This window comes from Xenopus tropicalis, chromosome 10 (assembly GCF_000004195.4).
Source record: "Xenopus tropicalis strain Nigerian chromosome 10, UCB_Xtro_10.0, whole genome shotgun sequence".
Taxonomy (NCBI): domain Eukaryota; kingdom Metazoa; phylum Chordata; class Amphibia; order Anura; family Pipidae; genus Xenopus; species Xenopus tropicalis.
Genome location: NC_030686.2, coordinates 47,868,252 through 47,892,413, shown reverse-complemented (window position 1 = coordinate 47,892,413; position 24,162 = coordinate 47,868,252). Strand labels below are relative to the sequence as shown.

Below are 24,162 nucleotides of genomic sequence, written 5' to 3'. Positions count from 1 at the left end.
CATTTTTGCATGGGTTATTTCTCGCGTTAATTTCCGTGCTGAAAAGAATACGATCGCATGATTCACTATAACTTTTGCGAGCTAAATATCGCATTCGGCTATGCGAAAATTAACACCTACTACAGGCAGGCGAAAAATTATACAAAAGTACAGTAAATGATTTTTTGCAATAAAATATGGACTTACAGTGTTATTTATTCAAGTCTGTGTTTCCCCTAGAGTGACGCAGCCGCCAGTTTGCAGCGAAATGTTCACTTTTAATACAGTAATTGGCGTGTATGGCTAACATGGCGTGCGTTCATTTGCGCGACTATTTATATTTGGCTACAAGTGATGAAATATTTCGCCAGGCATGGATTCACAGCGAATTTGTGGACGTGCATTGAATTTTTTTGCGGCGGATTTTTTCATGCGTTTCGCAAAACGCATGAAATTTGCCACGCAAAAATTCACCGCACATCCAAAAATTTATACAAGCGTCAAAAAATAATAGTCACAGCAACAATTTTTTTGCCCGCACAACATTTTTGCAGTTTCGTGGATCTTTCAAAAGATTTGCTAATTTTTCACTAAAGAAACCAGAACACATTCGCTCATCACTAGTGGCTACTATTTATATGATACCATTTATATGTGGCTAATATTTATATACACCATTTATATGCGGCAACAATTTTTATACACTATTTCTAAGCTACCATTCATATGCGGTGACTATTCGCGGGCGTAATTTAGCACATGTACCAGCAAATACCGCATTGAAATAGTCTTCACGAGTTAAATAACGCATGCAATATCGCGCGTAAAAAAAGCGCGAGTATGCTTATAGTGAATCGTGCGAAAAATCGCCAAAATTAGGCCGCGGTAAAAAATTTAGCGCACAATAAAAATAGCGCACGTTTTATCGCCCCTTTAGTGAATCAGGCACACTATGGCACACACTATGGACAGTATGGCACACACTATGGCACACACTATGGCATACTATGGCACACACTATGGACAGTATGGCACACACTATGGCACACACTATGGCATACAATAAGACACTATGGCACAATATGGCACACACTATGGCACACACTATGGCACACAATAAGACACTATGGCACAATATGGCACACACTATGGCACACACTATGGCACACACTATGGCATACAATAAGACACTATGGCACAATATGGCACACACTATGGCACACACTATGGCACACACTATGGCATACAATAAGACACTATGGCACAATATGGCACACACTATGGCACAATATGGCACACACTATGGCACAGTATGGCACACACTATGGCACAATATGGCACACAGTATGGCGCACACTATGGCACAGTATGGCACACACTATGGCACAATATGGCACACATTATGACACCTGGTGCAGTTGTTGGCGATTTTCTGCTTTTTGAACAAATAAGCCCTTAGATGTGAGTATTTATTCCTGGCCTGTAATTTAATCCCCCCCTCCCCTACCTACTCATTAATCTTTCAGAGACACTCGGTTTATTTAAGATGTGGGGCCAAAGAGAGTGCGCTGCTGTCTGTCAGTGTGTCATGAAATATTTAAAAGGAGCTCTTATCAGTCACAAGTTATTTCTATAACAGAAGATTTATTGGGCATTGTTCTTAAATGGAGAGTTCAAAATGTCTGTGTGTGCGGGGGGGGGGGGGGGAACCTGGGACATGGGCACAAGGGGGGCAAGAAAGCAGGATACGGGCTATAGGACTAGGGAATGCTGGGAAACAGCAGCAGATTCCATAGCAAGGATTATATATATACTGTATATACACACACACAAACTCTATTCCTTCTGTTGGCCCTGTGTGCCAAGAAAGGCTTCACTATCCATGCTAAGAGATCCTGTTGTTGGACTAACAAGACCTAGCTGACCTTTCTGCAGCCTGTAACTGTGCGCCACCTGCTGGCAATCCTTGGTACCTGCCTCCCCTTGCCAATAACCAGGGCAGTAGGTACAGTGGGTTCCCTGGGTATCTGGGGTAGGTACTTCCTGTGCAGGGGGAGAGGGGCGGGGTTACACAGTCAGTCCCTCCCAGGGCAGTAGGTACAGCGGGTTCCCTGGGTATCTGGGGGAGGTGCATCCTGTGCAGGGGGAGAGGGGCGGGGTTACACAGTCAGTCCCTCCCAGGGCAGTAGGTACAGCGGGTTCCCTGGGTATCTGGGGGAGGTACTTCCTGTGCAGGGGAGAGGGGCGGGGTTACACAGTCAGTGCAGTAGGTACAGCGGTTCCCTGGGTATCTGGGGGAGGTACTTCCTGTGCAGGGGGGAGAGGGGCGGGGTTACACAGTCAGTCCCTCCAGGGCAGTAGGTACAGCGGGTTCCCTGGGTATCTGGGGGAGTATTCCTGTGCAGGGGGGAGAGGGGCGGGGTACACAGTCAGTCCCCCCAGGGGCAGTAGGTACAGCGGGTTCCCTGGGTATCTGGGGGAGGTACTTCCTGTGCAGGGGGGAGAGGGGCGGGGTTACACAGTCAGTCCCTCCCAGGGCAGTAGGTAACAGCGGGTTCCCTGGGTATCTGGGGGAGGTACTTCCTGTGCAGGGGGGAGAGGGGCGGGGTTACACAGTCAGTCCTCCCAGGGCAGTAGGTACAGCGGGTTCCCTGGGTATCTGGGGGAGGTACTTCCTGTGCAGGGGGGAGAGGGGCGGGGTACACAGTCAGTCCTCCCAGGGCAGTAGGTACAGCGGTTTCCTGGGTATCTGGGGGAGGTACTTCCTGTGCAGGGGGGGAGAGGGGCGGGTTACACAGTCAGTCCCTCCCAGGGCAGTAGGTACAGCGGGTTCCCTGGGTATCTGGGGGAGGTACTTCCTGTGCAGGGGGGGAGAGGGGCGGGGTTACACAGTCAGTCCCTCCCAGGGCAGTAGGTACAGCGGGTTCCCTGGGTATCTGGGGGAGGTACTTCCTGTGCAGGGGGGAGAGGGGCGGGGTTACACAGTCAGTCCCTCCCAGGGCAGTAGGTACAGCGGGTTCCCTGGGTATCTGGGGGAGGTACTTCCTGTGCAGGGGGGAGAGGGGCGGGGTTACACAGTCAGTCCCTCCCAGGCAGTAGGTACAGCGGGTTCCCTGGGTATCTGGGGGAGGTACTTCCTGTGCAGGGGGGAGAGGGGCGGGGTACACAGTCAGTCCCTCCCAGGGCAGTAGGTACAGCGGGTTCCCTGGGTATCTGGGGGAGGTACTTCCTGTGCAGGGGGGAGAGGGGCGGGGTTACACAGTCAGTCCCTCCCAGGGCAGTAGGTACAGCGGGTTCCCTGGGTATCTGGGGGAGGTACTTCCTGTGCAGGGGGGAGAGGGGCGGGTTACACAGTCAGTCCCTCCCAGGGCAGTAAGGTACAGCGGGGTTCCCTGGGTATCTGGGGGAGGTACTTCCTGTGCAGGGGGGAGAGGGGCGGGGTTACACAGTCAGTCCCTCCCAGGGCAGTAGGTACAGCGGGTTCCCTGGGTATCTGGGGGAGGTACTTCCTGTGCAGGGGGGAGAGGGGCGGGGTTACACAGTCAGTCCCTCCCAGGGCAGTAGGTATAGTGGCCTCACAGGCAAATGGACAGGCTACGTACTAGGGGTCACACCCTACCATTCTTCTGAATTAAAAAGTATTTTTGGACACTTTTTTCCCGATGATGATATGGGAGACAGAGATATGGGAGACAGAGATATGGGAGACAGAGATATGGGAGACAGAGATATGGGAGACAGAGATATGGGAGACAGAGATATGGGAGACAGAGATATGGGAGACAGAGATATGGGAGACAGAGATATGGGAGACAGAGATATGGGAGACAGAGATATGGGAGACAGAGATATGGGAGACAGAGATATGGGAGACAGAGATATGGAGACAGAGATATGGGAGACAGAGATATGGAACAGAGATATGGGAGACAGAGATATGGGAGACAGAGATATGGGAGACAGAGATATGGGAGACAGAGATATGGGAGACAGAGATATGGGAGACAGAGATATGGGAGACAGAGATATGGGAGACAGAGATATGGGAGACAGAGATATGGGAGACAGAGATATGGGAGACAGAGATATGGGAGACAGAGATATGGGAGACAGAGATATGGGAGACAGAGATATGGGAGACAGAGGGATATGGGGATGGACAGAGATATGGGAGACAGAGATATGGGAGACAGAGATATGGGAGACAGAGATATGGGAGACAGAGATATGGGAGACAGAGATATGGAGACAGAGATATGGGAGACAGAGATATGGGAGACAGAGATATGGGAGACAGAGATATGGGAGACAGAGATATGGGAGACAGAGATATGGGAGACAGAGATATGGGAGACAGAGATATGGGAGACAGAGATATGGAGACAGAGATTATGGGAGACAGAGATATGGGAGACAGAGATATGGGAGACAGAGATATGGGAGACAGAGATATGGGAGACAGAGATATGGGAGACAGAGATATGGGAGACAGAGATATGGGAGACAGAGATATGGGAGACAGAGATATGGGAGACAGAGATATGGGAGACAGAGATATGGGAGACAGAGATATGGGAGACAGAGATATGGGAGACAGAGATATGGGAGACAGAGATATGGGAGACAGAGATATGGGAGACAGAGATATGGGAGACAGAGATATGGGAGACAGGGAGAATATGGGAGACAGAGATATGGGAGACAGAGATATGGGAGACAGAGATATGGGAGACAGAGATATGGGAGACAGAGATATGGGAGACAGAGATATGGGAGACAGAGATATGGGAGACAGAGATATGGAGACAGAGATATGGGAGACAGAGATATGGGAGACAGAGATATGGGAGACAGAGATATGGGAGACAGAGATATGGGAGACAGAGATATGGGAGACAGAGATATGGGAGACAGAGATATGGGAGACAGAGATATGGGAGACAGAGATATGGGAGACAGAGATATGGGAGACAGAGATATGGGAGACAGAGATATGGGAGACAGAGATATGGGAGACAGAGATATGGGAGACAGAGATATGGGAGACAGAGATATGGGAGACAGAGATATGGGAGACAGAGATATGGGAGACAGAGATATGGGAGACAGAGATATGGGAGACAGAGATATGGGAGACAGAGATATGGGAGACAGAGATATGGGAGACAGAGATATGGGAGACAGAGATATGGGAGACAGAGATATGGGAGACAGAGATATGGGAGACAGAGATATGGGAGACAGAGATATGGGAGACAGAGATATGGGAGACAGAGATATGGGAGACAGAGATATGGGAGACAGAGATATGGGAGACAGAGATATGGGAGACAGAGATATGGGAGACAGAGATATGGGAGACAGAGATATGGGAGACAGAGATATGGGAGACAGAGATATGGGAGACAGAGATATGGGAGACAGAGATATGGAGACAGAGATATGGGAGACAGAGATATGGGAGACAGAGTATGGGAGACAGAGATATGGGAGACAGAGATATGGGACAGGATGGAGACAGAGATATGGGAGACAGAGATATGGGAGACAGAATGGGACAGAGATATGGGAGACAGAGATATGGGAGACAGAGATATGGGAGACAGAGATATGGGAGACAGAGATATGGGAGACAGAGATATGGGAGACAGAGATATGGGAGACAGAGATATGGGAGACAGAGATATGGGAGACAGAGATATGGGAGACATAACCCTCAAGAAATAACATTTTTATAAGCAAAAAAAAATGTTTATTGTGCCGGGGACATCCATTACGCTTTATAAAAATAGAACTTACCCTATATAAACAATTAAATGAATGTAAATGACAAACACAACGGCGAGAAGGACAGAGATAGTGGAAAGAATAAAGAGCTTCCTGTTGTACAACTCCCAGCCTCCCACGGTGCCGCAGTAAAGTTGTAGTTCAGCAACAGGCAAAGCTGTAGCAGCCGTACAGAGGGAAGCAATGTTTTGTAACATTTATGAACTACAACTCCCAGAATTCTCTACAGCAGAACCATACAAACATCCCTGTTCCAAAACCTTACAGGCCCCTGCTGATTGGCCGGCGCTATGAGCAGTCTGGCATCTCCCACATCCGCTGCCTTAGTGGGTACGGTGCCAATGGGATTCCTTCTCTGGGTTCCGCTTGCTTGCCTTGGCAGGGAAACAGTTCTGAAGGCTACAGAGAACGGCAGCAGGTAAGCAACATGGCAGCTTCCACTTGGATTAGGCAATTATTTTAATCTTCAGGGAAAGGGATACAGTATATTATGTAGGGTGGGGGCCCTAGGGTGCGTGGCAACTAATATACACCTGGACTATAATATATATAATATATCAGTTGTTCATTCACTTCAACTCCCAGAATCCTCAGCTGCCTGACCCATATACAACATGAATGAAATGGTAATTTAGCAAATATTCAAAATCCCACCTGTTTAAGAGCAGCCGGCCCAACCTCCACTCCCAACTATCTCAAAGGGGTAGTTTACCTTTAATAGGTTATAGAATGACCCATTCTAAGCAACTTTTCAATTGGTCTTCATTTTTTTTTTTTTTTAATACGTTTTTGAATTATTTGCCTTCTTCTGCTTCTTTCAAGCTGGGGTCACTGACCCCGGCAACTAAAAACCTATTGCTCTGTGAGGCTACTATTTTATTATTGTTACTTTTTATTACCTTATCTTTCTATTCAGCCCCTCCCCTATTCATATACCAGTCTCTCTCTCAAACCACTTCCTGGTTACTAAGGTAAACTGGACCCTAGCAACCTGATAACTGACGAAATTCCAAACTCCAGAGCTGCGGAACAAAGTAAAATAATAAAAAAACTACCAGTAATAAAAAATGAAGACCAATTGCAAATTGTCTCAGAATATCACTCTGTACATAATTCTAAAACTCAAAAGGTGAACAACCCCTTTAAAAAGGGGTACAAGTAACTGCCTGCAATACAGGGGTACAGAGTTCAGCTCAGCAGTGTATGTGCCATATCCTTATTAGAGGTGGCTGCCAGTAACCCCACTTCCGTTTGGATGACACTTAGTGCCCCATCTGTCCACCATAACAAACACCACCTTTTATTCCAACCAGAACCAGATGATGTGACTCAAATATAAAAATTCCAGGTCCCCTCAGTTCCACGTGTGCGATTGTTTATCCATCATCGGCACAGTGTGACCAACCAAACCAAGTCTGGGAAGGGTTCGATCACCAGGCAAGGGGGGGACATGAGCAGCCGGGCAGTAAACCAGCAAGTGCAAAAAAAAAAACATGGGTGACCGAAGCCAATCAAAGGGCTCCGTTAGGGAATCCGTAGAACAAACAGTTCCCCGTGAGTGGCACGTGGGCAGCACTGAGTGTGTCCCCTAGGGATCAGTATGGCAGCACTGGAAATCAGAATGGGGGGGGCAGAACTGATCCCTGTCTCAGCGCACAATCCACTCTCCATCAACATCGAGATTCCTGGAATGGGATCAGAACATGGATGCCGGCTCCTCTGATCTGCAGGGGGGAGAAACAGACTGAAGTCAAACAAATCTGGCAAATTTTTCATTCAAAAACTCACCCCCAGGGAAAAACACCCCCCAGGGAAAAAAAAAAACTCACCCCCGGGAAAAAACACACCCCCACTTGACCCAAAACTGCAGGACTCGCTGAGATTGATACAGGGATCGGCCAATCGCCGCATCATTGCCCCGCCCAGTAACAACACAGCCCCACCTATTCCCCGGCCCCGTGATGTCACTGCCCACCCCCTGCCCAGCAACAAACACTGGGAGAGGTGGCAACCCTAGCTCAACCCAAACCCGCCCGCGACCCGCAAGTGATGTGCCAAGGTTGGCCCGACCCACGGGTATTGGGCTGACCCACACATTACTACCCTTTTCTATTTGCATTCCCATCTTTAGTTTAAACCACTGCCGGGTTGCTATGGTAAAAAGGACCCTAGCAACCAGATAGCTGCTAAAATACCAAATGGAGAGCTGCCGAGCAAAAAGCTAAATAACAGAAAAACCATAAAAAAAAAAATTAAGACCAATTGCAAATAGTCTCAGAATATCAATCTCTACATCAAATTAAAAGTTAATTTAAAGGAGAACTACCCCTTTAAGTGCCAATGGAATGACACCTCGAGGCCAAACGATAGAATTATAATGATGGGTATAGGCCAAGTCGGTTCGGGGACCAATCCAACTAGATTTTTTAACCTGGCCGATCGATATCTGGCCAATTTCAGGCCGGATATCGGTCGGGCAGGCCCGTCGTTAGTGCCCCTACACGGGCCGATTAGCTGCAGAGTTGGTCTAAGGGACCCATATCGGCAGCTAGAATCGGCCCCGCGCATGGGGACCTTAAGTCAGTAGGGCTATGGCCAAGCATTGGGGGCAGACAATCTTAAAGCGGTTGTTTACCTTTGCATTAACTTTTAGTAGGATGTAGAGAGTTATATTCTGAGACAATTTGCAATTGGTCTTTATTTTTTATTATTTGTAGTTTTTTTTAGTTATTTCATTTTCAGTTCAGCAGTTTGGAGTTTCAGCAGCTATTTGGTTGCTAGGGTCCAAGTTACCTTAGCAACCAGGGAGAGGTTTGGATGAGAGACTGGTATATGAATAGGGGAGGGGCTGAATAGAAAGATAAGGAATAGAAAGTAACAATAACAATAAAACTGGAGCCTCACAGAGCAATAGGGTTTGGCTGCCGGGGTCAGTGACCCCCATTTGAAAGCTGGGAAGAGGCAGAAGAGAAAGGAAAATAATTCAAAAACGATAAATAATGAAGACCAACTGAAAAGGTGCTTAGAATAGGTTATTAGCAGATGAGTGGATAAGCAGGACATTGCACAGGTACAGTTACTATACGCAGCCCTTCTCCCCCCCAAGTCAGACAGGCACGTGTCCCAGGCTGATGAATGGCTGCTGATTTTGTTAGATCCTTATCAGTCCCCCCCCCCCCCAGCTCCTTAACACTCTCAGTTGGGGGCAGTGCCGAAAACACTATTGTGAAATCTCTGCGTCCAATCACATGTCTGCTCTTCACTAAATCCAGGTGTCCAATCACATAAGCGCTTGTCTAGATATTAGACTTTAGCCTTTAAAGACTCCAGGTGTTGCTGAACTTCAACCCCCACCCACTGCTGACACAGAGAGCTATAGTTGAGCAACACTAGGAAAACAGCAGAACATTGTGTAACTTGCAGCACTGCCGTCAGGAGAGTCCAGCATAAGATTATATAAGTGGCTGGCTATATTATATATCTTACCTTAGCACGGGGCTCCCTACACCAGTCTGTCCATAGCCATCACCTGAGTAGTCCGAGTCACTGGGTAGCCATAGGGGCTGCTGATGGAGCTTAGTTCCAGGGGCTTCTCCTCTTGGATAGGGGTGGGTATATCCAGCTGATTCGTGAAGCCTTTGTTGATGAAGGCTGGGGGGGCCAGGTAGCCGTTATGATCTCCAAGTTGGTTGGGGGTGCAGGGTTGCGCCCCCAGTTGAGGGTCCCTAGATAAGACTTTGCGCTTGCTCCTCTTGGAGATGCTCTCGGAGACCTTCCTGGCCAGCTGGACTAGGTTGTTTCTCCTGGGGGGGTCCTGGCTGTCCCGGATCAGTTCCTCCATGGACACCTCCAGGTTGAAGGAGTACCAGGCCAGCCAGAGCAGCAGGCTGAAGAACACCAGGATCCCCCCGCTGTAGATAAGGAACTCCCCAAAACTCCTGCCGTTCTTCTCCAGGTTGGCAAAGATGCCCGCTAGGATCAAGCCGATGCCCGAGGCATCAAAGGTGAAGGCCAAAATAAACAGCACGGGACAGCGGCCCACTGCCCTTGGGCGAGCCATACCTGTGGGCTTAGTAGCCAACCGGCCCCACTCACACACCTGGGAGATCTGCCTCTTGTGCTGCTTCCTTCCCCGGCCCTCATCTGCATGATTTGGGAAGGCACCGCCCACCCTGCCCAACCTGAATGTTCTCTCTTTCCCCGAGATTATTTATTTACTATCCCTTATGGCTTCCAAGGAGGAGGGGCTGAACCCTACCGACCTCCCCAACTAATCCTCATTTTATTACAGGTATGGGACCCATTATCCAGAACGCTTGGGACCTTTCCATAATTCGGATTCCTACCTAAAGTCTGCTAAAATCATTATTTAACCCAATAGGGCTGTTCTGCCCCAATAAGGGGTAATTATATCTTAGTTGGGATCAAGTACAGGTACTGTTTTATTATTACAGAGAAAAGGGAATCATTTAACCATTAAATAAACCCAATAGGGCTGTTCTGCCCCAATAAGGGGTAATTATATCTTAGTTGGGATCAAGTACAGGTACTGTTTTATTATTACAGAGAAAAGGGAATCATTTAACCATTAAATAAACCCAATAGGGCTGTTCTGCCCCAATAAGGGGTAATTATATCTTAGTTGGGATCAAGTACAGGTACTGTTTTATTATTACAGAGAAAAGGGAATCATTTAACCATTAAATAAACCCAATAGGGCTGTTCTGCCCCCAATAAGGGGTAATTATATCTTAGTTGGGATCAAGTACAGGTACTGTTTTATTATTACAGAGAAAAGGGAATCATTTAACCATGAAATAAACCCAATAGGGCTGTTCTGCCCCAATAAGGGGTAATTATATCTTAGTTGGGATCAAGTACAGGTACTGTTTTATTATTACAGAGAAAAGGGAATCATTTAACCATGAAATAAACCCAATAGGGCTGTTCTGCCCCAATAAGGGGTAATTATATCTTAGTTGGGATCAAGTACAGGTACTGTTTTATTATTACAGAGAAAATGGAAATCATTTTTAAAAATGTGAATTATTTGATAAAAATGGAGTCTATGGGAGATGGACTTTCCGTAATTCTGAACTTTCTGGATAATGGGTTTCCGGATAAGGGGTCCGATACCTGTATTATTATTATGATTTTATTGGTACGGATTGATGTTCCACAGGGGCCACAAAGGGAGTTCTGAATTAGCTGGGGGGGGGGGGGTCCCCCCAAGCAGCCTGCAGACCCCCTTGGGGTTAAACATACAACGACATGTAATAACCTCCGAGTAAACGACATCATTAAACTTTTAAAAGCCTCATTAACTCATTCAGCTCATTAACGATTTTAATTTTGTTCCTGCCCGCGGGGTTACGAGAGATGGGACCTGGGTGGACTCACGCGCTCCAGTTTAAAGGACAAATAACACCTACGCTTTATGCCTTGATATCACAGCTATTTGTCTTTTTGAAACCAAGTGCATTTCCCAAGCAGCCTGGCTGAGAGTTATAGTACCGCAACATCTACCTGTACGGACACTCATGCTGTTATACGGTTTGGATTCTGTGTGGCTTGCCCCATAGGAAACAACTAAATCTATTTTTCGTAGTCGACACAGGCTGCATTTAGCGACATCTACCTGTACGGACACTCATGCTGCCGTACAGTTTGGATTCTGTGTGGCTTGCCCCATAGGAAACAATTAAATCTATTTTTAACAGGCTGCATATAGCGACTCCTATGCCATCCCCGTGTGTGTTATGGGCAAAACCAGTTGTGCCAGCCGAGCAGTGAGGATGAGGGAGGGCCCCAGCAGAAGTGGCAGAGCAGGTAGATGCCCCCCCCCCGTGTAATTGTGCTGAGTAGTTGTATATATCTAGGTGTGCCCTGCATATTAGCTGCTAAATATAAACCCATTGTTCCCAATTGGCAACTTCTTCCTTCTTTTGGGAAAGACACTGGCCTCACCCGGGGGTCGGGAAAACCCCCCCATCTATAATTGGTGGATAAAAGCACAGCACATCTGGGGCGGGGACGTGAAATTTCCCTGTCTGACACAATACTGGTTGCACTAGGTATCGATACACTCATCTACAGGAAGCGGCCGGTGCATCACTAATATCGCTCCTCCTGCCTATTGGCAAACATTACATGCAGTAAAAATGGATCAAAGGGGTCGTTCAGCCCTATAACATTCAGTATGACGTAGAAAGCTATATTCTGGGACAATTTGCAATTGGTCTTCATTTTTTTTGTTAACTTTTAGTATGTTATAAAATGGCCAATTCTAAGCAACTTTTCAATTGGTCTTCATTATTTATTAGTTATAGGTTTTGAATGATTTGCCATCTTCTTGCAACTCTTTGCAGCTTTCAAATGGGGGTCACTGACCCCGGCAGCCAAACCCTATTGCTCTGTGAGGCTCCAGTTTTATTATTATTGTTACTTTTTATTCCTTATCTTTCTATGCAGTCCCTCTCATATTCATATATCAATGTCTCATCCAAACCACTCCCTGGTTGCTAAGGTAACATGGACCCTAGCAACCAAATAGCGTCTGAAACTCCAAACTGGAGAGCTGCTGAACTGAAAATAACTAAAAGACTACAAGTAATAATAAATGAAGACCAATTGCAAATTGTCTCAGAATAGTACTCTCTACAATCAGAGTTACTTTTCAGATAGGGCCCTGTCTTTGCTGTGTGTCATTGCTTTCTGGATACCAGGTTTCCGTAAAATACACCCCATAGTTACCCTCTATGGCGCTGAATGTGTTGAGCCCTGCGAGGGTTAACAGCTGGAGAAGTCTCTGCAGGCCAATGAGTGCTGGATGGCAGTGTAATAGGTAAGTGTCCCGCCTGCGTGCCCAATGGATTTTCAGCCGGTTAATGTACTTGGCACGAGACGTTTCCCACTCTAAGTGGAAGGGAGAGGCTCAGATTGCTCAGTAATCAGATTGTAGCGGCAGCAGGAAGCAGCGCACTCACAATGGGGGGAGTCACCTCGGGACTGAGCCAGAATTTAGGGCTCCCCTTCCCCAATACCCATAATTAACAACAACATCGACAAAGCAAATCTGCAGTGGGGTAACTACTGGGGTACTGGGATCCCATAAAACTGCCAGTTACTGGGTGCCTTACTATACACGCTGTGCCACAGTTACAGTACCTCCGCTTGGCACTATCTTGCCTTACTATACACGCTGTGCCACAGTTACGGTACCTCCGCTTGGCACTATCTTGCCTTACTATACACACTGTGCCACAGTTACAGTACCTCCGCTTGGCACTATCTTGCCTTACTATACACACTGTGCCACAGTTACGGTACCTCCGCTTGGCACTATCTTGCCTTACTATACACGCTGTGCCACAGTTACGGTACCTCCGCTTGGCACTATCTTGCCTTATTATACACACTGTGCCACAGTTACGGTACCTCCGCTTGGCACTATCTTGCCTTACTATACACGCTGTGCCACAGTTACGGTACCTCCGCTTGGCACTATCTTGCCTTACTATACACGCTGTGCCACAGTTACGGTACCTCCGCTTGGCACTATCTTGCCTTACTATACGCACTGTGCCACAGTTACAGTACCTCCGCTTGGCACTATCTTGCCTTACTATACACACTGTGCCACAGTTACGGTACCTCCACTTGGCACTATCTTGCCTTACTATACACACTGTGCCACAGTTATGGTACCTCCACTTGGCACTATCTTGCCTTACTATACACACTGTGCCACAGTTACAGTACCTCCGCTTGGCACTATCTTGCCTTACTATACACACTGTGCCACAGTTATGGTACCTCCACTTGGAGCTATCTTGCCTTACTATACACACTGTGCCACAGTTATGGTACCTCCGCTTGGCACTATCTTGCCTTACTATACACACTGTGCCACAGTTACAGTACCTCCGCTTGGCACTATCTTGCCTTACTATACACACTGTGCCACAGTTACGGTACCTCCGCTTGGCACTATCTTGCCTTACTATACACACTGCGCCACAGTTATGGTACCTCCGCTTGGCACTATCTTGCCTTATTATACACACTGGGCCACAGTTATGGTACCTCCACTTGGCGCTATCTTGCCTTACTATACGCACTGGGCCACAGTTACGGTACCTCCACTTGGCACTATCTTGCCTTACTATACACACTGTGCCACAGTTACGGTACCTCCGCTTGGCACTATCTTGCCTTACTATACACACTGTGCCACAGTTACGGTACCTCCACCTCTATATCTTGCCTTTTTTTACACCCTATCCCACATTCAGAACACAATCGGGGGCTAAGAGGGTACTAGAGTCAGGGCCCCATGGCAGAGAGGGCCTGAAAAGGTCTAAAAGTGAGGAGTGGGTGGAGTTTGGGCAGATGGGGTTTCAGCTTAATGCTGCAAGGGCATTAGGGCATGGCTGTGGGCAATTTTTCTTAATGGGTTCCCATTCTCTATGTTGGCAGAGCCTTCTCCCAGGGGCCCAGCCCAAGTGACCAATTTGATAAAAACTGTGGCCCCCTGGGGAATAGGCCACTGCTGGGGGGGTAGCCCCATGATTCCAGATGGCACTGCCTGGGGCAGCACCTCTACCCATAAGGAATGCCATGGGGACTGGATGTGATTGGTCAGTTGGCAGCCACAGTTGGTACACAGATATTTGCCCCAGGCTTAGGCACAATCAGGGGCAAATTCCGATTTATAAATCCTATGGAAGGGAGTTGCCATACTGTTTGCCAGCGTATGTGTGTGCGCCCCCCGATGCACAGGATACGCACTGCAGGTCTCAGACTTTATCAGTACAGGTAACACCTAACTTGAATATATTTCAGTTCATAATTGATCAGAATACATGGACAATAACATCCCACTATTGGCCACCCCCATTCACTAAATAAAGTCCCCACTCGCTGGTAGGGCAAGCAGTGGCCATAGATAACATTTTCATTCATGCCATTTATTGTTCTTGCCTCGTTCCCATAGGCCAAATGTTTAAGGCCTGAGTTTGTTTGTCATAGCTCGTTGGGGTGGAACCAGGTCTTTAATGTCCCACCGGCCTCCGACCCCTCTTTGAACGTCAAGTAGTCGACATTGAGCTCATCCCCCAGCACCGCCCGTTGGTGTTATACAGAGAAATGGAAGAACGACGTCTGCTTGTACCCAAAGAGACGCGACACGGAGCGTTTCCTCTTCTTCTTGATGATTGGCACCCAGACCAACCCGAAGATCAGAACCATCAGTCCTATGGAAAAAGCAACAGGTCCAAAGATCTTGGAGATGGGAGCGTCGGGGTTGGGAGAAGTGTCATTGCGACTGGGAAGCCTCTTGCCATCGAAGCTCATGAAATAGATGGTGGTGAGGATGATCCCCAGGAGGAAGATGGAGCCGCCGATGGACATGATGATAATGGGTTTCTGGTAGACATCCCAGGCACTTCTGGGGCCGTTGGTCCAAAGGGACTCGCTTCTGGAGCTGCTGTACAAGGTGCTTTCAGTTCTGCTTGTGACCAGGTCCTTGGACTCGGAGGAAGAAGATCTCTCTGCGCTGCTGGGCTCGCTGATTGCAATGTGCGGCAACAGGTCCATCTTGTCATTCTTTTCCTGAAAGCACTAATGCCTGAGACAGGAGAAGGGGATACAGATTTAGCCATGAGTGCAGGCACCCCACCAGAGACCCTTGGGCCCTTAAACGTGCGAATGATCACAAACAATCAGATCTCACAGATTTTGTGTCTCACTGGGAAAGAAGCTACCATGCTGTTACTTCTGTGTAAGTGCAATACCTTCCTTTACCAGCAGATGGCAATGTTACTGATAGGCTGTTTATTATGGAAGGGTGGAGAATAATAAAGTGTAAGAATTTAGGGCTGAGAAAGCACCATATTAGTCAGGCAATTATATTGTATTTATCCCTGTATGTTAATGGTGTGATATTCCCCACTGCCAGATGCAACGCTATCAAACCCCCACGTTCCCCATTAGGCGCTGCTAAATGCACTGTAAAGCTGCTTCTAATCCAACCGCAGTCCTTATGGCCTTTAAATTGAGCTAAAAGGGCCCTAATGATTCCCCGCACTGCTGATCTCACCCGCTGAGCTGCTCGGCTATAATGGGCGGCGGATGGAGTTCCTGAGCTCAATCCAACAGACTGTGTTTAACCCCAAGTGCCACATTTATTACAGCAATGAGATGGCAGTCGGAATGTCGGAGAAGCCTGGCACGCTAATGCGGCACGCTATAGGGCTGTTGGCAAGCTAAAAAGATATGGCAACCCTGGGCACCCGTTAGCCTGAGCCCTGGGGCTCCCAACTATAAGGGACTCCCTATTAATTCCCTAAGTAGGGCCCTCCGCCCCAGGGGCCCCATCTAGAGAGTGATATTCTGAGATAATTTGCAATTGGTCTTCGCTTTTTATTATTTGTAGTTTTTTAGTTGTTTCATTTTCTGTTTAGGAGCTCTCTAGATTGGAGTTTCAGCAGCTATTTGGTTGCTAGGGTCCAAGTTACCTTAGTAACCAGGGAGGGGTTTGGATGAGAGACTGGTATATGAATAGGGGAGGGGCTGAATAGAAAAGAAAGTTATAAAAAGTAACAATAACAATAAAACTGGAGCCTCACAGAGCAATTGTTTTGGTCAGTGACCCCATTTGAAAGCTGGAAAGTGTTTGAAGAAGAAGGGAAATAGTTAAAAAAAACTATAACATATAAATAATGAAGACCAATTGAAAAGTTGAAATTGAAGTTCTATAACATACTAAAAGGCGAACCACCCCTTCAAAGTGGATTTCCATCGGTTAAACAGTTTCCCAATATACATTTATTAACTAATATCAGTGTTTTTAACATTATGTGTAAATATAGTTACCGGCGTCTGTCTGTCCCTTTATGTTGTGTGGGTCTGACTCTTGAATCAGTGTAGCGGAAGCCAGTCCCCTTTTGCTACATTGTTTCAGGAGTCAGAACCATAAGAGCAGACATTTATAACCCAGTGATCCCCAACCAGTGGCTCGGGGGGAACATGTTGCTCCCCAACCCCTTGGGTGTTGCTCTCAGTGCCCCCAAACCAGGGAGTTATTTTTGAATTCCTGACTTGGGGGCAAGTTTTGGTTGAATAAAAACAAGATTTCCTACCAAATAAAGCCCCTGTAAGCTGATAGGGTGCATAGAGGCTGCCTAATAGCCAATCACAGCCCTTATTTGGCTCCTCCATGAACTTTTATGGTGCTTGTGTTGCTCCCCAAGTCTTTTTCCATCTGACTGTGGCTCCCGAGTAAGAAAGGTTGGGGCCCCTGGTATAGCCTGCGGGGAGGAACAGCCGGATACAATGATTTCCATAAATCCTATTTAAGTTTGTGAGTAATGAGAAATTGCTGGGAAATGGGTAAATGGGTAAGAAATGGCCTGGGACATGGGAGTAAGTGAGGCTGTTTCCGCGCTGCCTGGCACTTACTGTATATTTCCCATTAGGAAGATTATGTCCCCTGCGGTGAGAAGCGGCTCATTTGGCTAATGGGCTGCTAAATAGTAAATTACTAAGAGGAATAGGAACAAACACCCATATAACTTGTGCCCTTACCCAGCCCAACCCCTACCCCACCCCTGCACTGAGCCGTCCGTCTTGCACCGGGTAACAGTCGGTCGCTCTGTAGGGGCCTCATGTTGGAACCATGTAAGGACCACAGGCTGGATATTCTTTGTCAAGGTGTAAGGTTCCCAAACTGTTGGGCCCAGAAAGGAACTGAGGTGCCCAGAAAGGGAACTGAGGTGCCCAGAAAGGGACTGAGGTGCCCAGAAAGGGAAAGGAGGTGCCCAGAAAGGGAACTGAGGTGCCCGGAAAGGGAACTGAGGTGCCCAGAAAGGGAACTGAGGTGCCCAGAAAGGGAAAGGAGGTGCCCAGAAAGGGACTGAGGGGCCCAGAAAGGAACTGAGGTGCCCAGAAAGGGAACTGAGGTGCCCAGAAAGGGAACTGAGGTGCCCAGAAAGGGAACTGAGGTGCCCAGAAAGGGAACTGAGGTGCCCAGAAAGGAACTGAGGTGCCCAGAAAGGGAACTGAGGTGCCCAGAAAGGGACTGAGGTGCCCGGAAAGGGACTGAGGTGCCCAGAAAGGGAACTGAGGTGCCCAGAAAGGGAACTGAGGTGCCCAGAAAGGGACTGAGGTGCCAGAAAGGAACTGAGGTGCCCAGAAAGGGAACTGAGGTGCCCAGAAAGGGAACTGAGGTGCCCAGAAAGGAACTGAGGTGCCAGAAAGGAACTGAGGTGCCCAGAAAGGGAACTGAGGTGCCCAGAAAGGGAACTGAGGTGCCCAGAAAGGGAACTGAGGTGCCCAGAAAGGGAACTGAGGTGCCCGGAAAGGGACTGAGGTGCCCGGAAAGGGACTGAGGTGCCCGGAAAGGGAACTGAGGTGCCCAGAAAGGGAACTGAGGTGCCCAGAAAGGGACTGAGGTGCCAGAAAGGAACTGAGGTGCCCAGAAAGGGAACTGAGGTGCCCAGAAAGGGAACTGAGGTGCCCGGAAAGGGAACTGAGGTGCCCGGAAAGGGACTGAGGTGCCCGGAAAGGGACTGAGGTGCCCGGAAAGGAACTGAGGTGCCCGGAAAGGAACTGAGGTGCCCGGAAAGGAACTGAGGTGCCCAGCCAGAAGCCCATTTGTCTCTCCCATGTAATCCTGGACGGCCAGTCTGAAGGAAAGGTTGGGGCAATAATACTAATTGGACTGGTTGTTTGCAGCCTGCACATAGACCAATGGCAGAGCAGATAGGAGGATAGGGTCAGGCTCCCTTATACAGAGCCATTCTTTGGGAGTGGCAAATCAGAGCTATTGCCCTATCCCTGCCCTGCATTAGGGGCCCCTTGCACGACTCTAGTTCTCACCACCACCAAGGACTGCCCTGAATATCCTAACGTCCAGTTGGCATAGGAGCGTGGGTGCCATCTATGGGCACTGAGTCACCATTGCTTCCCCTTTAATCCAGCGGGTACACACTCAGATTGGCCTGATGTGACTACACAAGTCACTGGCTAATTAGAACAAAATCGGCCAAGTTTGGCTCCCTCTGCAGGCAGGATGTGGTATCTTCCCCAAACACCCCCTGCCTTCCTAGGATTTAGGTGATTCCCCCAAATCTAATGCCCTCTTCTGCCCCCCTCCAGCCCCGATAATACCGGCCTCCATATCCTCCCCATTAATAACATTGGGAGCCAATAAAATACCAGCTAGATGCCAACCCTGGGCACAAACAAGCACTTATTACTGTTTTATCTGCCTCTAATGAAGGGAAAATAAAAACTTTTTTTTGGTCAGTGTGGAAATCATCTGAGAAAGATAAACCCCCTTCCAGCAGATGTTAATTTGTAAGGAGATTATTCCTTGTAACCCCATGAGAGTCATTAGTAAGAGTGCTAATGACATACAGGCAGGGAGCCTTGTTACCCCATTCCTGGGTTTATGACTGACTCCCACAATCCTCTAGTCTCTATTAGGCATGGTTGATACCCAGTCAGTGATTTGCATTGATACTACTGCCTGGTTGCTAGGGGAATTTAGACCCTAGCAACCAGACAGGTGCTAAAATTCCAAACTGGAGAGCTGTCAGAGCCAAAGGACACCCAGGGACAAGGCTTTCCATAGCAATGACAGGAATGCGGAGTGAAGGTATATTGGGAAGTTGCTTACTGGGTAAAGTTCCCCTTTAATAAGAGCTCGGGGTGGGTTTGGCCGAGCCCCTCGAGGCTTCTCTCCGGGCAGTGCGCGCCATGATAAGGGAAATATATATATTTTGGAGAGCAGATTATGGCTGCAGGGAGATAATTACACAATACTGGAAATGTTGCCTACGAATAAAAACCCTTTTAAGAGCTTTGTGTGGTATTGATCTCTCCCAGCGCTCTCTCTCTCATTAACCCACGCAGAATCTGCTCCCTCCCAAATGGCACAAACCTACCCCCCCCTTACAGACGGGGGTAATAAACTCTTCTATCTGCCTCATTTCCTCTAATGAAAGGATCCATTACTGACACATTACAGATAAGGGGATTGGTCACAGGGCAACTATGGGCACAAACCTGCTCTACTGGTGTCTCCCATCTAACAGTTACCTACATCTGCCCCTCATGGGGGTAACTTATCTACATAACTCTCTGACACTTGCTAAATATAAGAAATAATGTACCCCAACTGCCACAGTAACAGTAGTACAGGGGTACATTATCCCTTATAATACATGAGTGATACTCAGAGTTCCCTGTATAACTCAGCCTGCAGCCTTGTACCTTTATATGGGCACAGAACCCCTCAGTGACTGCTAATATCCTTATCATTTACAGTAGGGGGTACATTATCCCTTATAATACATGAGTGATACTCAGAGTTCCCTGTATAACTCAGCCTGCAGCCTTGTGCCTTTATATGGGCACAGAACCCCTCAGTGACTGCTAATATCCTTATCATTTACAGTAGGGGGTACATTATCCCTTATAATACATGAGTAATACTCAGAGTTCCCTGTATAACTCAGCCTGCAGCCTTGTGCCTTTATATGGGGGGCACAGAACCCCTCAGTGACTGCTAATATCCTTATCATTTACAGTAGGGGGCACATTATCCCTTATAATACATGAGTGATACTCAGAGTTCCCTGTATAACTCAGCCTGCAGCCTTGTGCCTTTATATGGGGGGCACAGAACCCCTCAGTGACTGCTAATATCCTTATCATTTACAGTAGGGGGTACATTATCCCTTATAATACATGAGTGATACTCAGAGTTCCCTGTATAACTCAGCCTGCAGCCTTGTGCCTTTATATGGGGGGCACAGAACCCCTCAGTGACTGCTAATATCCTTATCATTTACAGTAGGGGGTACATTATCCCTTATAATACATGAGTGATACTCTGAGTTCCCTGTATAACTCAGCCTGCAGCCTTGTGCCTTATATGGGGGGCACAGAACCCCTCAGTGACTGCTAATATCCTTATCATATACAGTAGGGGGTACATTACCCCTTATAATACATGAGTGATACTCAGAGTTCCCTGTATAACTCAGCCTGCAGCCTTGTGCCTTTATATGGGGGGCACAGAACCCCTCAGTGACTGCTAATATCCTTATCATATACAGTAGGGGGTACATTACCCCTTATAATACATGAGTGATACTCAGAGTTCCCTGTATAACTCAGCCTGCAGCCTTGTGCCTTTATATGGGGGGCACAGAACCCCTCAGTGACTGCTAATATCCTTATCATTTACAGTAGGGGGTACATTATCCCTTATAATACATGAGTGATACTCAGAGTTCCCTGTATAACTCAGCCTGCAGCCTTGTGCCTTTATATGGGGGGCACAGAACCCCTCAGTGACTGCTAATATCCTTATCATTTACAGTAGGGGGTACATTATCCCTTATAATACATGAGTGATACTCTGAGTTCCCTGTATAACTCAGCCTGCAGCCTTGTGCCTTTATATGGGGGGCACAGAACCCCTCAGTGACTGCTAATATCCTTATCATATACAGTAGGGGGTACATTACCCCTTATAATACATGAGTGATACTCAGAGTTCCCTGTATAACTCAGCCTGCAGCCTTGTGCCTTTATATGGGGGGCACAGAACCCCTCAGTGACTGCTAATATCCTTATCATTTACAGTAGGGGGTACATTATCCCTTATAATACATGAGTGATACTCAGAGTTCCCTGTATAACTCAGCCTGCAGCCTTGTGCCTTTATATGGGCACAGAACCCCTCAGTGACTGCTAATATCCTTATCATTTACAGTAGGGGGTACATTATCCCTTATAATACATGAGTGATACTCAGAGTTCCCTGTATAACTCAGCCTGCAGCCTTGTGCCTTTATATTGGGGGCACAGAACCCCTCAGTGACTGCTAATATCCTTATCATTTACAGTAGGGGGTACATTATCCCTTATAATACATGAGTGATACTCAGAGTTCCCTGTATAACTCAGCCTGCAGCCTTGTGCCTTTATATGGGGGGCACAGAACCCCTCAGTGACTGCTAATATCCTTATCATTTACAGTAGGGGGTACATTATCCCTTATAATACATGAGTGATACTCTGAGTTCCCTGTATAACTCAGCCTGCAGCCTTGTGCCTTTATATGGGGGGCACAGAACCCCTCAGTGACTGCTAATATCCTTATCATATACAGTAGGGGGTACATTACCCCTTATAATACATGAGTGATACTCAGAGTTCCCTGTATAACTCAGCCTGCAGCCTTGTGCCTTTATATGGGGGGCACAGAACCCCTCAGTGACTGCTAATATCCTTATCATATACAGTAGGGGGTACATTACCCTTATAATACATGAGTGATACTCAGAGTTCCCTGTATAACTCAGCCTGCAGCCTTGTGCCTTTATATGGGGGGCACAGAACCCCTCAGTGACTGCTAATATCCTTATCATTTACAGTAGGGGGTACATTATCCCTTATAATACATGAGTGATACTCAGAGTTCCCTGTATAACTCAGCCTGCAGCCTTGTGCCTTTATATGGGGGGCACAGAACCCCTCAGTGACTGCTAATATCCTTATCATTTACAGTAGGGGGTACATTATCCCTTATAATACATGAGTGATACTCAGAGTTCCCTGTATAACTCAGCCTGCAGCCTTGTGCCTTTATATGGGGGGCACAGAACCCCTCAGTGACTGCTAATATCCTTATCATATACAGTAGGGGGTACATTACCCCTTATAATACATGAGTGATACTCAGAGTTCCCTGTATAACTCAGCCTGCAGCCTTGTGCCTTTATATGGGGGGCACAGAACCCCTCAGTGACTGCTAATATCCTTATCATTTACAGTAGGGGGTACATTATCCCTTATAATACATGAGTGATACTCAGAGTTCCCTGTATAACTCAGCCTGCAGCCTTGTGCCTTTATATGGGCACAGAACCCCTCAGTGACTGCTAATATCCTTATCATTTACAGTAGGGGGTACATTATCCCTTATAATACATGAGTGATACTCAGAGTTCCCTGTATAACTCAGCCTGCAGCCTTGTGCCTTTATATTGGGGGCACAGAACCCCTCAGTGACTGCTAATATCCTTATCATTTACAGTAGGGGGTACATTATCCCTTATAATACATGAGTGATACTCAGAGTTCCCTGTATAACTCAGCCTGCAGCCTTGTGCCTTTATATGGGGGGCACAGAACCCCTCAGTGACTGCTAATATCCTTATCATTTACAGTTGGGGGTACATTATCCCCAATAATACATGGGTGAGACTCACTAATACTTAGCAAACCAATGATCAGGGCAATATATAAACATGCAGGGGTTGGATAAATACATTGGAAGTGATGAGATAAAAGGTAGGAATGGAAGAAATCACTGGGTGACGGTCCCTGCCCCCAAGAGCTTACAATCAACAGAAGAATCAGTTAAACATATATTCTCAAGGATATTTATTATAAGCAGTGATTTCAGGGTTTTTATGTTTTTTTATTAAAAACTTCACAAGAAAAGATTACCATAACCCAGACCAACATGCCGGCCAATAATGGGAGAGGGGTTGTTGGGGGGGTATGCCAATCGGACCAATAAGAATACGGTAAGAAGCTGATATTATGGGGGTCACTGGGTGCTTGGAGCTGGTAACCCCTCGCTACGTAGCAGCCAAGCGGATCCCCCATAATGCCTTACTGTCGCTGACGGTGCAATGGGTAAGTGGGAAAGTTTCGGGGAGTAGTACTTACATGGCCGGGGAGTCGGTTGCGGCAGAGGAGGAAGCGGCAGAACTTTGGCTAAGTCCAATGAGCCATGTCGGGCGCCCGGAGAGCCCCAGCCTGGGTGTGTGTGTGCGGATCCTCCCTGTTACTGGCCTGACCATCATCCTCCTCCTTCCCTGCCTAATGCTCCCCTAATGCATTAACCCTTCCTCTCCCGCACAACTACACTCACTCCCTGCTGGAAGCGCAGCTGTCACCCAGTTACACCCCACTCCCGGCTGCACCCAATTAGCAGTGTTATTACAAGTGTGCACGGTGACAAACAGGGGCCAATATACACAGCACGACCTGCCCCGGCCAGCCCACAAGCCATAGTGGCATGCATTTCAAGGGGAACTTAACCCTATTATATTGCAGACAGTGGTAGTTTTCTATCCGGTTCTCAAGCAGAGATCTTATTAATGAGAGTGCAGGGGCCACAACCCTCTGATACTCATAGAGCGCAGGGAAATCCCCATAACCCTACTGCCCTTATAGTAAGGAACCCCTTCCTATGCTGATGGTGAGATCCCCTTTCCTCCCCACCCCCAATGAATCACTCATTCCCCCTCTCTTGGTAGGGAATCCCATAACCTGACTGCCCTTACAGTAAGGAACCCCTTCCTATGC

The 24,162-nt window shown here is 47.6% G+C and overlaps 2 protein-coding genes across 2 annotated transcripts; both read right to left on the bottom strand.

The window, feature by feature from the left end:
- Positions 1-5,708: 5,708 nt before the first annotated feature.
- On the bottom strand, positions 5,709-9,995 carry LOC105945276. The gene is made up of 2 exons (XM_012952874.3): positions 9,253-9,995; positions 5,709-7,490 (listed from the first exon to the last, which is right to left on the bottom strand). The coding sequence occupies exon 1, from the start codon at positions 9,824-9,826 to the stop codon at positions 9,269-9,271; it is 558 nt and encodes a 185-aa protein (XP_012808328.1). The 5' UTR covers positions 9,827-9,995; the 3' UTR covers positions 5,709-7,490; positions 9,253-9,268.
- A 4,589-nt stretch (positions 9,996-14,584) lies between these two features.
- pirt (phosphoinositide interacting regulator of transient receptor potential channels) lies at positions 14,585-23,753 on the bottom strand. Its single transcript, XM_031894797.1, has 2 exons — positions 23,521-23,753; positions 14,585-15,394 (listed from the first exon to the last, which is right to left on the bottom strand). Exon 2 carries the CDS (start codon positions 15,361-15,363, stop codon positions 14,902-14,904), a length of 462 nt encoding a protein of 153 aa, XP_031750657.1. The 5' UTR covers positions 15,364-15,394; positions 23,521-23,753; the 3' UTR covers positions 14,585-14,901.
- Between the last annotated feature and the right edge of the window lie 409 nt (positions 23,754-24,162).

Bases quoted from the DNA above. Each gene is read 5' to 3' on its own strand.
- LOC105945276 (XM_012952874.3), bottom strand. From the start codon at position 9,826: ATGGCTCGCCCAAGGGCAGTGGGCCGCTGTCCCGTGCTGTTTATTTTG.
- pirt (XM_031894797.1), bottom strand. From the start codon at position 15,363: ATGGACCTGTTGCCGCACATTGCAATCAGCGAGCCCAGCAGCGCAGAG.